General features: G+C 36.2%; 1 protein-coding gene across 2 annotated transcripts in view; it reads right to left on the bottom strand.

Moving 5' to 3' along the window:
- The window catches only part of CNTNAP4 (contactin associated protein family member 4), a 278,461-nt gene that overhangs the window by 19,716 nt on the left and 243,936 nt on the right, over window positions 1-14,809 (bottom strand). For both annotated transcript variants that reach the window (XM_033219075.1, XM_033219076.1), the window contains exons 18-21: window positions 6,090-6,329; window positions 3,243-3,467; window positions 1,732-1,865; window positions 835-922 (exon numbers count right to left, since the gene is read on the bottom strand). In XM_033219075.1, coding sequence (XP_033074966.1) covers window positions 835-922; window positions 1,732-1,865; window positions 3,243-3,467; window positions 6,090-6,329 — 687 coding nt within the window. The remainder of the gene's footprint in view (window positions 1-834; window positions 923-1,731; window positions 1,866-3,242; window positions 3,468-6,089; window positions 6,330-14,809) is intronic.

The raw sequence follows: 14,809 nt of genomic DNA, 5'->3' as shown, positions 1-14,809 counted from the left end.
AGGGCAACATTGCAACAAGGCAAATAGAATCCAAGTCATAACCTGAAGCATACTAACTAACTAGAAGAAAAGTAATTGCATTCTTCTTCCATTTTTTTATTTTTATTTTTATTTATTTATTTTTTTGAGACGGAGTCTCGCTCTGTCAGCCAGGCTGGAGTGCAGTGGCAGGATCTCAGCTCACTGCAAGCTCCGCAACCCAGGTTCCCGCCATTCTCCTGCCTCAGCCTCCCGAGTAGCTGGGACTACAGGCGCCCGCCACCTCGCCTGGCTAGATTTTTGTATTTTTTTAGTAGAGACGGGGTTTCACCGTGTTAGCCAGGATGGTCTCGATCCCCTGCCCTCGTGATCTGCCCGTCTTGGCCTCCCAAAGTGCTGGGATTACAGGCTTGAGCCACCGCGCCCGGCCTCTTCTTCCATTTTTAAATCTAATCTTAGTTTTATCATTAGAGGAAAGTTTGTATATTTGGCACCTAATTAATACAACTTTGTTATTTTTATTTTTAATTATTTAATATTTTTGAAATGTGAGAATACCGTATTTCATTATGCTTTATTGAGACAGGACTGAGACCAGGGTGACCTTACCATCAAAGGAAGATGCTTGCTCATCATGCAGGATGCCCCTACTCATGCCTGCATAAGCCTCTACCTTGATTATCACTCACTGAATAATCAAAATAGGCAAGGGATTTCCTTTGCCATGATGAAGTGTGTGTGTGTGTGTGTGTGTGTGTGTGTGTGTGTGTGGTGTGTGTGAGATATGATTTTTCTGATCCATGTTTATGTATCATGGTTAGCATGGTTAGGGGAAAGGTTTTTTCTTTCACTTACCTAAAATCCTGCCCAATACCAAAGATTTGACTGCACTGAATTCTGTGCCTGATGACAGGTGAACTTGTCTCCTTGTATTATTGTCAATCTACAAAATTATTACACGAGATAAAGACATCCAAATGGATGGCGTTTAGTTGAGAAGACAGGAAGCAAAGGAGGACAAGAGAAAAAGATAAATTAAGCAGTCGTTAGCATGGCCCCAGACATTTAGAAAACACAAAATTTAAAAACTTAGCCACTTAGAAAGGATTTTCGACATTATTTCTATACTACCTTCAGATGCCAGTGCACCCTACTTCCTAGCCCCTTGCATCATTTTATTTTTCTCCACTGGATAAGGAATCCAAAATAGATGAAGCCAACAAAAAGATACAAAAGGTTATTTTTCCCCTTAACACTTTTACTTGGTATTTTTATTTGAGGTAGGCAGCTAAGAAATTTTCTTCTAGGTAAGGTACCAAAAAATTATTAGTGCTTTTCTTCAAAAACTGGCTCCATGAATAATTCCACCTTCTTTGCTGTGACTCACATCATTAACAAAAATTCTGACACTACAAACATTATTTTTGGATAGATTTCTTACTGCATTAATCTAAAGTAAATCAGTTTCATTAGCGTAACAATGGTCCTACCAATAGCACACTATGACATTATTGTCCTTCTGAGCAGAAACAAGTTAGAAAAGATTGGCATTTTAAGTATCTGATATTAATAATATAATGAACAACATCTTATTGCTTAAGAAAACCCTGACTACATTTGAGGTCTATTATCTACAGAAGAAGATCACTGAAAATGCCTCTGCTTATTGTGTTCATTATCAAATTTCTGCTTGAGATCCTTCATGCTGGAGAGTCATTAAAATGATTGCTTCTGCTGAATTTACTACATTACCTCTATAAAGACCACTCCTTCTTCTCTGTTAATCACTATGTGGTGAAGTTGTCCGTCAGCCATGTTTTTAAAATCAAAGTTAACAACATCAGGATCTTGATATCTATTTAGCTTGTACCTGATCTGCAAACTTCCTAGAGTGGGGAAAAATTGTGACTTTTTTAGTAAAAATCATACTTTGAGAATGGCTTACTTAAAAATCAGAATCATGTTTTGTTGCTATTTATTCATTTCAGGGAAAAATTGGAAGATAGCTTCTTATAATCCCCAAGAATCAGTTTCCAAGTGAAATTGCAATACTGTATTTTCAAAATCAAGACCAAATATGTTGCACATAAGCACTCTCTTTCCTGCAAGTCTTTAATTTAACATCAAGATCTCAGATTAAGCATATGCAAATCTATGCACTAGCTTCTCACTTAAAAATAGTATTAAATATTTCTGAAATGCCAAGCTATTGTTTAATATTGCAATAATATTCTGTTTCTACAATATTTTAAAAATGTATCTCACACTCTGGAAATACAACAATTAATGAAATTATGAAAGGCAAATGTAGTTTTACTAAAAATAAGAAACATGTCCAGTGGTCATGGTCATAGACTTTGAAATGAAATAATTGTAAGATGAATGATTTTAAGCCAAATTTACCATCAGAATTAGTACTACTCATTTAATTGCCTGCAGAGATGTCAATTAATTTATTTCACAGGATATCTTTTAATTTCATGAAGAAAATGCCATAATATATAAATCAGCTTCAAGCTCGAAATGCACAGTACGAATAAATACACTTATCGAACAATCTTATTTTTATTTTGGTGTTCAATACCCTTGGGATATATTTGAATTAGTTGAAATGATATAGTCACATGTCTGTAGGTTTGCTTTTCTTACCCAGAGAAGTTATTTCCAAACTTTTTACCTTTAATCCAGATATGGGAAAAAGAAAAATAGCAGTAAATGGTTTTCTGTAGGAAACACATTTCCTAATCTACATGCCCTTAACACTGCATGGATATACCATTTTTTTTCCCATGATGATTTTTTTAACTAAAAGTACGACTAAAAGGTCATCTTGTGGACATATTCTTATCCATAATGCTGGTTTATTAACACTCCCTTAATGTTTCCTTGCTTTGATTTGCAGGAAATACTTATGTACAACAAGATACCTTATTACAAAATGAACTACAAAACAAACATAGATATTCATATGGAATAGTCAAGGAGCTTCTAATAATAATATAATAAGTGTTTTATATAAATAAAATCATACATTGAATATGTAAAATTATCAAAATTATAAAGAGATAAAGGCATCTTAATCATTTTAAATAATCCTTTTAGATTATACTTACAGGATAGTACTAAAACTGTGAATACAAAAAAACAGGCACACTCCATTTTTCTGTTTGTAGTTTGAGAAACCAGAACACAAGAATGATCTATATTATTACACAGCTGGTGTTCTAATTTAATTTTCTCTCTCTCATCTAAAAAGAACTCACCATTTTTGGCAATGATAACAGAAAGGTATTCTTTGTAAAAGGAGCTCACAAAAAGCAGCAAGCTTGGTGTTCGTGTTGTTCGGAAACTAAATTTGATCATTTCTCTGCTCAGCTTCATATCACCATGAAATGAAGCAGCGTGGGAGCTGGAGTTTTTACTTAAAAGATAATTTTCTTGAAAATTGTATATCACGGATGAGCCAGATCCAAAATATGCAGAAATCTCTGAAACAACATATATATTTTTTCTTAAAAATTTTAAGTACAAGAATCTGGCTTTAGTTACACTAATATTTTAGTTTCTGTAAATAATGAGTTGCATAGATAGAAGAACCAACCCCAAACTAGAATCAAATAATAAAGCAAATTAACAGAGCTTTCATAACGATCTTTGAAATGGCTTTCTGTTAAAATGACATATAATTAATGCACTAGTATAATTTTACAGTTGAAAGTTGAATGCTTTCTTATCTGAGTTCAAACACAAACCAGGCTTGTCTTCTATCTCCTTGATCATCTACTTGTTTATTTAAATTTTAACTCCCATCTATTACAGTGCAGATAGTACACACTAATCTTAAATGAAGCGCATCTTAAAGGAAGTCTAGGGCACCCTATCTACAAAATAGGAAGGAAGGATGTTTGACTCTCTTCTTTCCCAGGATCGAGAGGCAGAAATTTTCCTTTAGGTCTAAACATTTTCTCACAGTTGTTGTGTACTATAAAAAGAAAGCCAAGTCTGGTATTAACATGAGAGAGGAAAATAGCATCAACAAACGGAACTAACCAACCTCTTTTAAATCATTTTACAAAAGTGTAATATTTTTCCTGTATGAGATTAATATCCCAAATTCTCTCTCTTCTTTCTTCTCCTCTCTCTCTCTCTCTCTCTCACACACACCAAATACATATGTATGAAAATGAAGAGGATGGCAGAAGAAATAACTCGTTTTAAATCCCCGAATCTGCTTCTCTTCATTACTAAAAAAGGACTGGTTATTGAATACAAGTTGTAGATGATACTTACTGGATCTTACAGTAATGTTTAGACTCCCTTGACATTTTAGGGTTTTTTATTGTTTCATTATTTTATTATCTATAACATACATTTTATATTCATATAATATGTGCATACAGAGTAACATTTATGGTTGCACTTAGCAAGATGAACTGGAAATTATTTATATCCAGAAAACGAAGACATGTTATTTTAAAGAAATGGTCTTAATTATCACTTTAAACATGAAAAGTGTCCTAGAATGGTACCAACAGTATATGATTATGATCACAAGTTGATTTGTAAATTATAGATTATTCCTGTGAAAAGCAGATGACTTGAAATGTACATTTGGCCAACTTTTTATTAGCTCATCCTCGTGCTTTCTTTGTAAGTCAGGAGTTATTTTATTTATTTATTTATTTTGAGACAGAGTCTTGCTCTGTCGCCCAGGCTGGAGTACAGTGGCCGGATCTCAGCTCACTGCAAGCTCCGCCTCCCAGGTTTATGCCATTCTCCTGCCTCAGCCTCCCGAGTAGCTGGGACTACAGGCGCCCGCCACTTCGCCCGGCTAGTTTTTTGTATTTTTTTAGTAGAGACGGGGTTTCACCGTGTTAGCCAGGATGGTCTCGATCGCTTGACCTCGTGATCCGCCCGTCTCGGCCTCCCAAAGTGCTGGGATTAGGAGTTGTTTTAATTTGGAGCCAAGTTTTGTTAGCCTCCTTCAGGAAAAGGTTCAATAGCCAAGACACACTTTAAAGTAATTGAATTTAAATTGGATGTCAGTCTTCTATGAGGAACTATGAAAGAATAAACATTTGCATATTCATAGAAGTCTCTCCAGAACACTTAATCCTACAACTGTTCTTTCCTTCTTCTACGACACATATCAGAGAATGAGAGAAGCTGAAAACTATTCTATTTTATTTCACCAGCAGATATTCAACATATCACACAATAAAATGTATGATTAATGTATAAGTGTGTCTAATGCATCAATATTTAACGGTATACTGTTTATATTTGTGGAAAAAATATGCCCAAAAACTCAAACAAATAAAAATAAAAATAAATGCATCTGAAATATCTTTGCATTGTTGAATATCTTCAACAAATATAATAGCAACAGTGCCGGGCATGGGGGCTTATGTCTGTAATCCCAGCACTTTGGGAGGCTCAGGCGGGCGAATCACTTGAGGTCAGGAATTTGAAACCAGCCTGGGCAACATGGTGAAACCCTATCTCTACTAAAAATACAAAAATTAGCCAGGCATAGTGATAGGCTCCTATAATCCCAGCTACTCGGGAGGCTGAGGCAGAAGAATCGCTGGAACCTGGGAGGTGGAGGTTGCGGTGAGCTGAGCTGATGCCATTGCACTCCAGGCTGGGTGACAGAGTGACAGAGTGACAGAGTGAGACTCTGTCTCAAAAAAAAAAAAACAAAAACAAAAGTAATGCTTTAAATGATTTTAAAATAAAGAACGGCACCATGGGGCAGGGTGTTGACAACCACATTATTTAAGAGAATCAATGTTAGGAGTAAAAAAGCAGACTGAGCAACTAACACCTTAAAATACATAAAAGTGACTATCAATGGATTTATCATCAACAAAGGCTAGTTTGAGTCAAACATTTAAGTAATGAAATATGATGGGCTCCAACTTTGAACACGTGATGCTGTCTTATTACCAGGATCTTGCATCTATTCTTTACATGCAATAGATTCTTTGCCGAAGAAACGTAGAAATTGATTTTTTGTTTGTTTCAAACAGCTGGAAAGAAAAGAACTGGCAGACATTTAATTCACATTGAATAATTTTTCCTCTTACAGTCTTCCATGCCACACTTACCATTTGAGCAGAATGGCCCTGTGTATGCAGAGAAAGTGCAGTCACAAAAGAACCCAGTGGGTCTTTCTCTGCATTTCCCTCCATTGCGGCATAACTTCCCATAGCTGCTGCAATGTCCCCTACAACCTGGCTGCACTTCTGGAGTCACCTGGGCTCTTTCTTCCAAATCCAGGGTCATCCCATTCAACTGCAGAGACCGAATGCAGCCCAGAAAGCCTCTCTGTCTGGTGGCCGTTCCACCTAAAAGGGAAATACTGCAAATGGAAACATGTTCCTAGGTGTTTTATTCAGGATTTAAAGACCAGACAAAACTGAGGCCTTAGAGAGAACAGCAAAGAAATGGATGAGCAAATATAATTTTGGAAACACAATTCATGGCCAAATATAGACTCCAAGAAAGATACGACTGTAATTCAATTTATTTTAAAGTTGACTATGTTACATATTTTTTTCTAAAAAATATTTATTGATCTTTAAATTGAGGAATAAAATAAAGGTCATACACTACTCTCATTCAAAGTAACAGTGACATGTATCGCTATGTTAATGTAGAAACTACTTTCTGGGAATTTTAATAAGTATATATTGCTGGGTAAGTGTGGTTTGTCCTTCATATTTAAACCTGATCTTGATTCTGGTAGAGTTTTAACTTTGTGAGAATTATGAAGGAATCCTTGAGATCTTCTGATGGTGCATTGATATGGTCCTTTGGTTGTCACCCATTCATTGAAAAGATGGTAACTGAATGTCAGAGTATTTGTTTTTGTCTGACATATTTCCGAGTAATTGTTTTTCTAAAGGTTAGTCTATGTTCAGTGTTTTATGCTTGGAAAGATTCTTAACAAAATTGCAAAAGGGGATCGATACTGAAATAAGTGATATAACACTTATTGAATATATAATCATATATACTTATCAACTCACCCTTGAAGAGGTCTACAATGTTTGGTTGGAATCAGACCCTATTATTCTAAGGTAGAGGTTCTCAAACTTTAAGAAATATGAGTAACACATAATCACATGGAGAGCTTCTAATAAATTGACTCAGTAGCTTGCTCCAAGAAATACTGGTTCTGTGGTCCAAAAGTAGGGTTGTGAATCTCAAGAGTTAACAAGGCTTGCAGGAGATTCTAATTCAGATGATCACTAGACGATCATTTTATTAGCACTGTCCTGATAGGAGTGTAAGCCCTGGGTAGACCCATACATAAATTTGTGTCCAGGAATACTCCAAGTTAATACTCAGAACTTGAAGCGGGAAAATAGTACCCTAATCTAAATAACCTGGCAATTCTATTGACAGGCAATTAGACGGCTGTGAGGCCTCTAAAAAGAAGCTCCATCTTTGGATAAATGATGCTGTCTCATCACCAAGACCTTGTATATACTCTTTACATATAAATTCTCATTTCCTAAAAACATGTTTACTTTGTCTCTTCCAAATCATTTAGGTAGCTCCTTAACCTAGCCTTCATTCAACAAGGGCTACTTCGATTGCTACTGTATATCCAGCACAAAGAACAGTGGTAGACAAATAGTTCGTGTTGTAACTATTAAATCCATTCCTTCATTCATTTGTTAAACCACATTATACATCGAAGTGGGAGATGTGGGCATAGTGCTTCAAGAGTAAGGAGTGGGCCCCTTTTGCCCCACAGAGATGCTTGGGTCTCTGAGACTGAGAACGAGGCCTGAATTTAGTGAACATTTCTAATAAACTAATTATATATTTGCAAATAATGAAAGACTATGGAAAGGAACCTCAAAGAATTTCTGAGAATTCTGGACTTACAGACACTAACACTATTCAGAATTCAGATTCATAGCTATAACTATATCCAAATTGCTGTATTTAAATGTTTATTCAAAATGTTTCCATTTACATAATTTGTTTCTCCTCCATGAAGGATGCCAAGGTCTTAAGGGTGTTGGCCGTTCTATTTATAAACCTATTTATAAATCTAGAGAGTGTAAACATATTGCCATTGTCATAAGTGAGCATGGTAGGGATGGTGTTAATTTCATCACAAAGTTTCAGAATGCCCGGAAATCTTCTTGTTTAATTCTTTCTACATTTACATTTACTTCTGCCATTTTTTTAGGTTTTTAATATGGGTGCCCAGTTGAGTTGTTTATTCCTTTTTGTTGTTCTGTTTTAAAAATTAATAGACACACAATCATTGTTCATATTTATGGAGTACGTAGTGATGTTGTGATATACATAATATGTAGTGATCAGATCAGAGTAGTTAGCATCTCCATCATCTCAAACATTTATAATTTTTTAGTGTTGGGAACATTCAATACCTTCCTATCTGAAACTACATGTTACTGTAAACTATAGTCATCCTGCAGTGGCATACAACACTAGAACTTTTTCCTCCTATCTAGCTGTGATAGTATGTCCTTTAACAAATCTCTGTGCCCCTTCCCTGTACCCTCCCCATCTTCTAGTATCCTCTGTTCTACTTTTGACTTCTATGAGATCACCTTTTCCTTAGATTCCTTATATGAGTGAGATCATGCTGTGTTTAACTTTCAGTTCCCGATTTATTTCACTTAACATAATGCCCTTCAGTTCCATCCATGTTGCTCTGAGTGACAGGATTTTATTCTTTTTTATGCCTGAACTGTATTCCATTACATATATACACCACTTTTTTATCCATTCATTTGTTATTGGACACCTGGGTTGATTCCACATCTTAGCTATTGTCAATAGTGTTACAATAAACTTAGGGGTGCAGCTGTATTTTCAATAAACTGATTTTCTTTTCTTTCAATAAATGCCCATTAGTGAGATTGCTGGATCACATGGTGGTTCTATTTGTAGTTTTTTGAGGACCCCGCCATTCTTGAAGTGTCTCTTCTGCCTTATGCTCAGGATTTTTTTTTTTCTTCCATATCAGAGCTGCTACTCCTTTATCTTCACACTTCTCTATTCTTCCACTCTGTTGACTCAACTCAGTGAGCTCCTAGGGTACAAAGTCTATGACCAAGATTCTTTCGGCATCCTTGTTGGATATTTCTTCCCTTGGTAAGGTCTAGCTCACATCTGGTTTTCGCATTGGCACAGGAACTTTTTGCAGGGGGCCACATTCTGTGAACTCTGAATTAAAGGTGTATTCCTGGTATATTTAATTTACTTTGTATTACCCCACATTAAATCATGGTATACAGTAAGTCAATGGTATACAGTAACATTAAATCACATCGTTATACATGTGCTGCTCTGAAACACGCACAGTCTCCCTAACTCAGGGGCTTATCTTATTCTGCCAGTAACAACACAACTAAATAACTTGGGGTCCAATGACTGACCAAAGTCCATTTCCAGCTGTTCTAATTGAATTTTTCATGTTTAGTTTGTTTTGGATGATGGGAAACTAGGGGCATAGAGAATGTCAAAGATCGGTCCACAGGTCCATCTGAGGAAATATTAGAATAAACACATTTAGTTAGAGGCAGAGGTAGGATTCAGACCCACAGATAGCCTTTCATTCCAAGGAAGTTTCTTTGCACTTCACACCACTCTCTGGTAAAAGAAGAGGACTTTTCCATTTTCTTGTATGCCTCAGGTCATCTTTGGATTGAACGGCACTTCAGTTCTCCAAGCTTTATATACCAGCTCTTTCTGGGCACTGAAGGTGTAAAACTATATGAAATCAATCTTGCTGACAAAAAGCGCTAGTAATAAATTCAGATGGGGAAACAAACACAACATTACCACAACATAATAAAAATAAATACGCAGTAAAGAAGAAAGTCAGAGTGTGGGGTGAGTAGCAGAAGAAGATAAATGTAAATACATGTGAAATATATGCTTAGATAATATTTGTAAGAGTGAGAAGAAAATCAGTATGCAACTTTATAAACAGGACATCTTAATTCTGTACTTTTAAGTTATTTACCTAACCATATAGTTTTAAGCTACATTTTAAATGACCAGAAAACATAATGTCTAATTAGACACAAACCGTTGTGTCATATATATATTTAGAATTTTTCCTTTACTGTGAGGTTTCAAGGCAATAACTTTGTTTTCAGATGTAACTATTCTAAAAAACATGGCTAATGTAAATAGGATTGGGCTTGAAAGCTTCATTAAAGATTCCAGTGCCTTTTTGGGGTTAGAGTGTGTCCAATTAAAATGAGTTGCAGTTTGGTTAATTGATTCTGGATGTTTCCACTGAGCTATTACGTTTGGAACTGTCTTCCAATTAATTTTCTATCAATTTACCTGCCATGCTATATCAGATATAATGAATTTCAGGACTTCACAACACTGGGTATCTTGTGAAACAAATGCCCAACATTTCCATGTTTATTGAGTTTAACCAAACCTGTCCACTTATGTAATGGTATTGAGGTCTTGCATCTAAATAATTTGTCTGGGTGCTAAGTAGAGACCCAGCACCAAACCCTTTCCTCATGTTTATTATTCTCAGGAAATTAGTATAAGTGACAGATGCTACTGTCATGGAGTAGAAGCTGGTTCTTTCCTATGCCAATTTTCCACTACTTTTGCGGCAGAAAGACCTTGGAGATTACACTTTAAATTTTTAATGGCAAATTATTCATGTGCTGTGCTTGAATATTATTGAGAATTAATTGGGAACAACTGCATAACTCACGCAGGGGCCTTACAGAAATAAAGAAATCAAGACCCTCAACCTTCTCTTTAAAATTCAAAGCTATAGAAATTTGCCTGGCAGAGTACAAGGACACTCCCTGACCTTGACACTATGGCAAAGAAAAACTGGCAAAGCCCAACCACAAATTAACTTGGGGCAGAAAAGTGACAGGGCATGCAGGCTGGGCCCATGACCAAGTCAGGAGATTGAAGGGAAAAAGTTATCTTCTATATGTCAAGCATTGGACCGTGAGCCCTGTCCGCATCCTGGTGGAAAACTTTGCCTTGCAGAATTAGGGGTGTTGGTTAATACAGAAGGCAGGGAATCTGGAGGCCCAGCTCTAAGTTTGTCATGCAACGTTCTTCATTAAGCAAAGTCCTGGAATGGAGGGGAGAAAAAGGACTATTCTCCCTCGGGTTCAAAGAACTATCGTGGTTCAAAGAGGCAGCTGTTGTTAGCAATAGTGTCATGGGCAGAAAATTCAGTCACTTTTCCCTGAACCAAAGTCATTGGTGAAAACGTGCCCCAGTCATAGAAGGAGCAGAAAGAATGAGTCTATTTAGACTTCTCACATGTTGAAGCCAGAGCAACTCTCTAGTTTGACCATGCTAAAGCCTATTTTAAAGAAATAAACTGTTGTTCAATGATGAATAATCACATTCTCTTGTCCTCAAATATCCCATCTGAATTCTGACCTCAGTCAATGATCACTAAGATTTATTACTGGACATAGAAAAGTACACTGGTGACTTCTTAGGCTAATCACGAAAAAGATGCCTCAAGGAGAGGAGAAGTGCATAATTAAGATAAATGATTTGATTATATTAAAGAGACATGCGACCTTTATTGTACTGAATTCAAACCTAAGGCTGATTGATATTCTCTTCCCATAACTATATTTTAGCGTATCAAAAACCAAAATTAAAAAATAAAAAGCTAGAAGATATTATAATTAATAACTTCTGTCCATTCAAAGACACTGTTAACAATATGAAAGCACAATAAACTCAGAGAGGTTGAAGATCTCATAATAAGTTTATATGAAAAGGATTCATCTGAAATATATAAATAATTCTTATGAACTTTTTTTTTTTTTAAAAAGAAGACAATCGGCCAGGCGCGGTGGCTCAAGCCTGTAATCCCAGCACTTTGGGAGGCCGAGACGGGCGGATCACGAGGTCAGGAGAGCAAGACCATCCTGGCTACTACGGTGAAACCCCGTCTCTACTAAAAAATACAAAAAACTAGCCGGGCGAGGTGGCGGGCGCCTATAGTCCCAGCTACTCCGGAGGCTGAGGCAGGAGAATGGCGGGAACCCAGGAGGCGGAGCTTGCAGTGAGCCAAGATCCAGCCACTGCACTCCAGCCTGGGCGACAGAGCGAGACTCCATCTCAAAAAAAAAAAAAAAAGAAGACAGTCTCGTAGAAAATGGGCAACAGATCTGAACAGCCACTTTATAAAGGAAGCTATCTGATGGTGAATAGAGATAGGGCACTATTTCCTGTGCTTAGCCTATGCATATGCTGTGACCTAGAAATTTCACTCCCAGGTGAAATCACAGAAATACACACATATGTTTACACAAATACACACACACACACACACAGCTGAGACCATAGTGGTCTCAGAGCTTCAATATGTTTAGAGTTCAACATTAACCTTTGCATGTGGTTTTTAGCAATTGTTCACTCTAAACAGTCAATAAATATTTATAGATTCGATGCAATTCAAATGCAAAGCAAATTACTTCTGACTATGTCAGGGGTCCTTACTTCTCCTCCAGGTGAGAGTCACAAAGTACTGCGATAAAGTTCGCCCCGTCTAAAAACCTGTCAGTAAAAGAATTGAGACTGGAAACAAAAATTGCAGAGCTGGTTGCATGAAAATCAATTCAAGGCTAATTTAAGAAGCTTCTACGAAAATGCTGAGTTTACAAACCAAATAGAAAATGACCAATGTCACATTTCAGCTTTAAAAATGATTGATTCTTTTCTCTCCATCATTTTTGTGGCTGGAGAACATTTGTGAGTTTACGATAACAGTGGTGACCGGATGCTAAGTCCTCAGTGTTAGCAAGTCAAGGGCACATCTTCAATAGGCTGAATTTTTAAAAGACAATAAGAGGCAGTTCTGAATAAGACTATTTAAGATAGGCATAAACTACACACCCACACACAAAGGACAAAGTGAAAGAACATTAAAAGGATAGCAAAGATCCAATGTCACAACTAAGAACAAAAATGGAGAAAGATGGGCTACAAACAGAAGGTGAATCCATTTTATTATAAAAAAGCAATGTGATGTGTTGGCTGGAATCATCTGGAGGAGAGGAGGAGATGTTCATTGCATTGGTGATCATTATGTCTAATCTATCACGTTACACTGATGTTAATTCTTATCACTTAGTCATACAAGGGTTTTGTGCATTATTTTATTCTTCCTTTACTTTGCATGACGTCCTACAGTTTAGATTAGTTGAAGCTAATTTTTCTAATATTTGAAACATCAGGGATTGCTCAAAAGCCTTCTGGTTTGTATTTCTCGGGTGTAGGCTAACGCTAGCTGCATCTCTGAAACTCCATTTATTATTTCCTTATTCCTATTTCAATTGTCATATATAACTGCTGCCCAACTGCATCACATTTTTTCAAAACGCTTTCTATTTATTTTTACTGATTTTTCTCAGAAATTAAAGCATTAATCTTTCCTCAGAGTTTCCCTCTGAGATGTGAACATACTTTACGACTGGCCTTTAGAAGAGAGGGTGAAGAAGCAATAGAGAAAATACATTGGATTCCTTCATGTGGTCTCATTGCAACAGCCACTTCTGAGAGATTAGCAACAATGCTAATCTGCAGGTGAGGCATGGTGGCTCACACCTGTAATCCCAGCATTTTGGGAGGCCAAGGCGGGTGGATCTCTTGAACCCAGGAGTTCAAGACAAGCCAGAACAATATAGGGAGACTGTGTCTCTACAAAAAGTAGCCTGATATGGTGGCATGTGTCTGTGGTCTCAGCTACTCTGGAGGCTAAGGCAGGAGAATCACCTGAGCCTGGGAGGCGTAGGTTGCAGTGAGCCAAGATCGCACCACTGTACTCCAGTCTGGGTGACAGAGAGAGAGACCCATCTCAAATTTTTAAAAAACATTAATCTCAAAAAATTTAATGCTAATAAATATTATCAACATAGACCCAGTTAGTAAGATGGAGAATATAATTTAAATCAAACGTATCACATATCCAAATAGCTACACATTCTATTTGCAGGTAAAGTGTTAAACACAGTATCTCAAATTAATATATTTCCATGTTATTGAAATTTCTAACATTTCATATTTATATTTTAAAATAATTTTGTTATTTGAAATATTCCACAGTAGGGTTCTATAAATTTGTTAACCAACAGGAAGGTGCATTTTTAACAAAACTACTTAATGCTGGAACAATAACATTATCTATTTTAGAATGAATAACACTAACAGTCTTTCAGTCTTGTCCTATATTATAAAAATTGTGTTTCCATGTAATTTATTCATTTTTAAAATAAATTTTTGTGTGTATTTGAGGTTTACAACATGATGTTACAGGAAACACAGAGGTAGTAAAAAGGTTACTGTAGTAAAAGTAAATGAACAAATCTACAATCTGACATAGTTACTTTTTTGTGACAAATCTACCGTATTTAACAAAAATCTCAAATACCAAATACCGTACAATTTTATTAACTATAGTCCTCATGTTGTACGTTTCATCTCTAAACTTGTTTAAACGTTATTATTATTACCATCAGTCTCTGTATTTAAAACATTTTTATTAGAAGAATAAAGTCATGCTGAAAACTGTACTTATTTTTTGGATTCACATTTACCTCATTCGTTTGCCCCATATCCAGATACAAAGGATAGTCGTTACGCACACTGAAAATGCTGATTAGCCATAATTATCTTTAAGATGGACGGATGAACCACAAATTAAATTCTTGAACTTGCAAGTAAGGGGAATTAAATTACCCTTTAAAACTGTAACCAGAAAATCAATTATATTGGACTGAAGTAGAGATTACCAGTCACCCATGGAGTTACCAAC

Source organism: Trachypithecus francoisi, unplaced genomic scaffold (genome assembly GCF_009764315.1).
Source record: "Trachypithecus francoisi isolate TF-2019V2 unplaced genomic scaffold, Tfra_2.0 Lachesis_group10, whole genome shotgun sequence".
NCBI lineage: Eukaryota > Metazoa > Chordata > Mammalia > Primates > Cercopithecidae > Trachypithecus > Trachypithecus francoisi.
The sequence above is the reverse complement of the archived record's forward strand: the minus strand, read 5'-3'. Positions and strand labels throughout refer to the sequence as shown.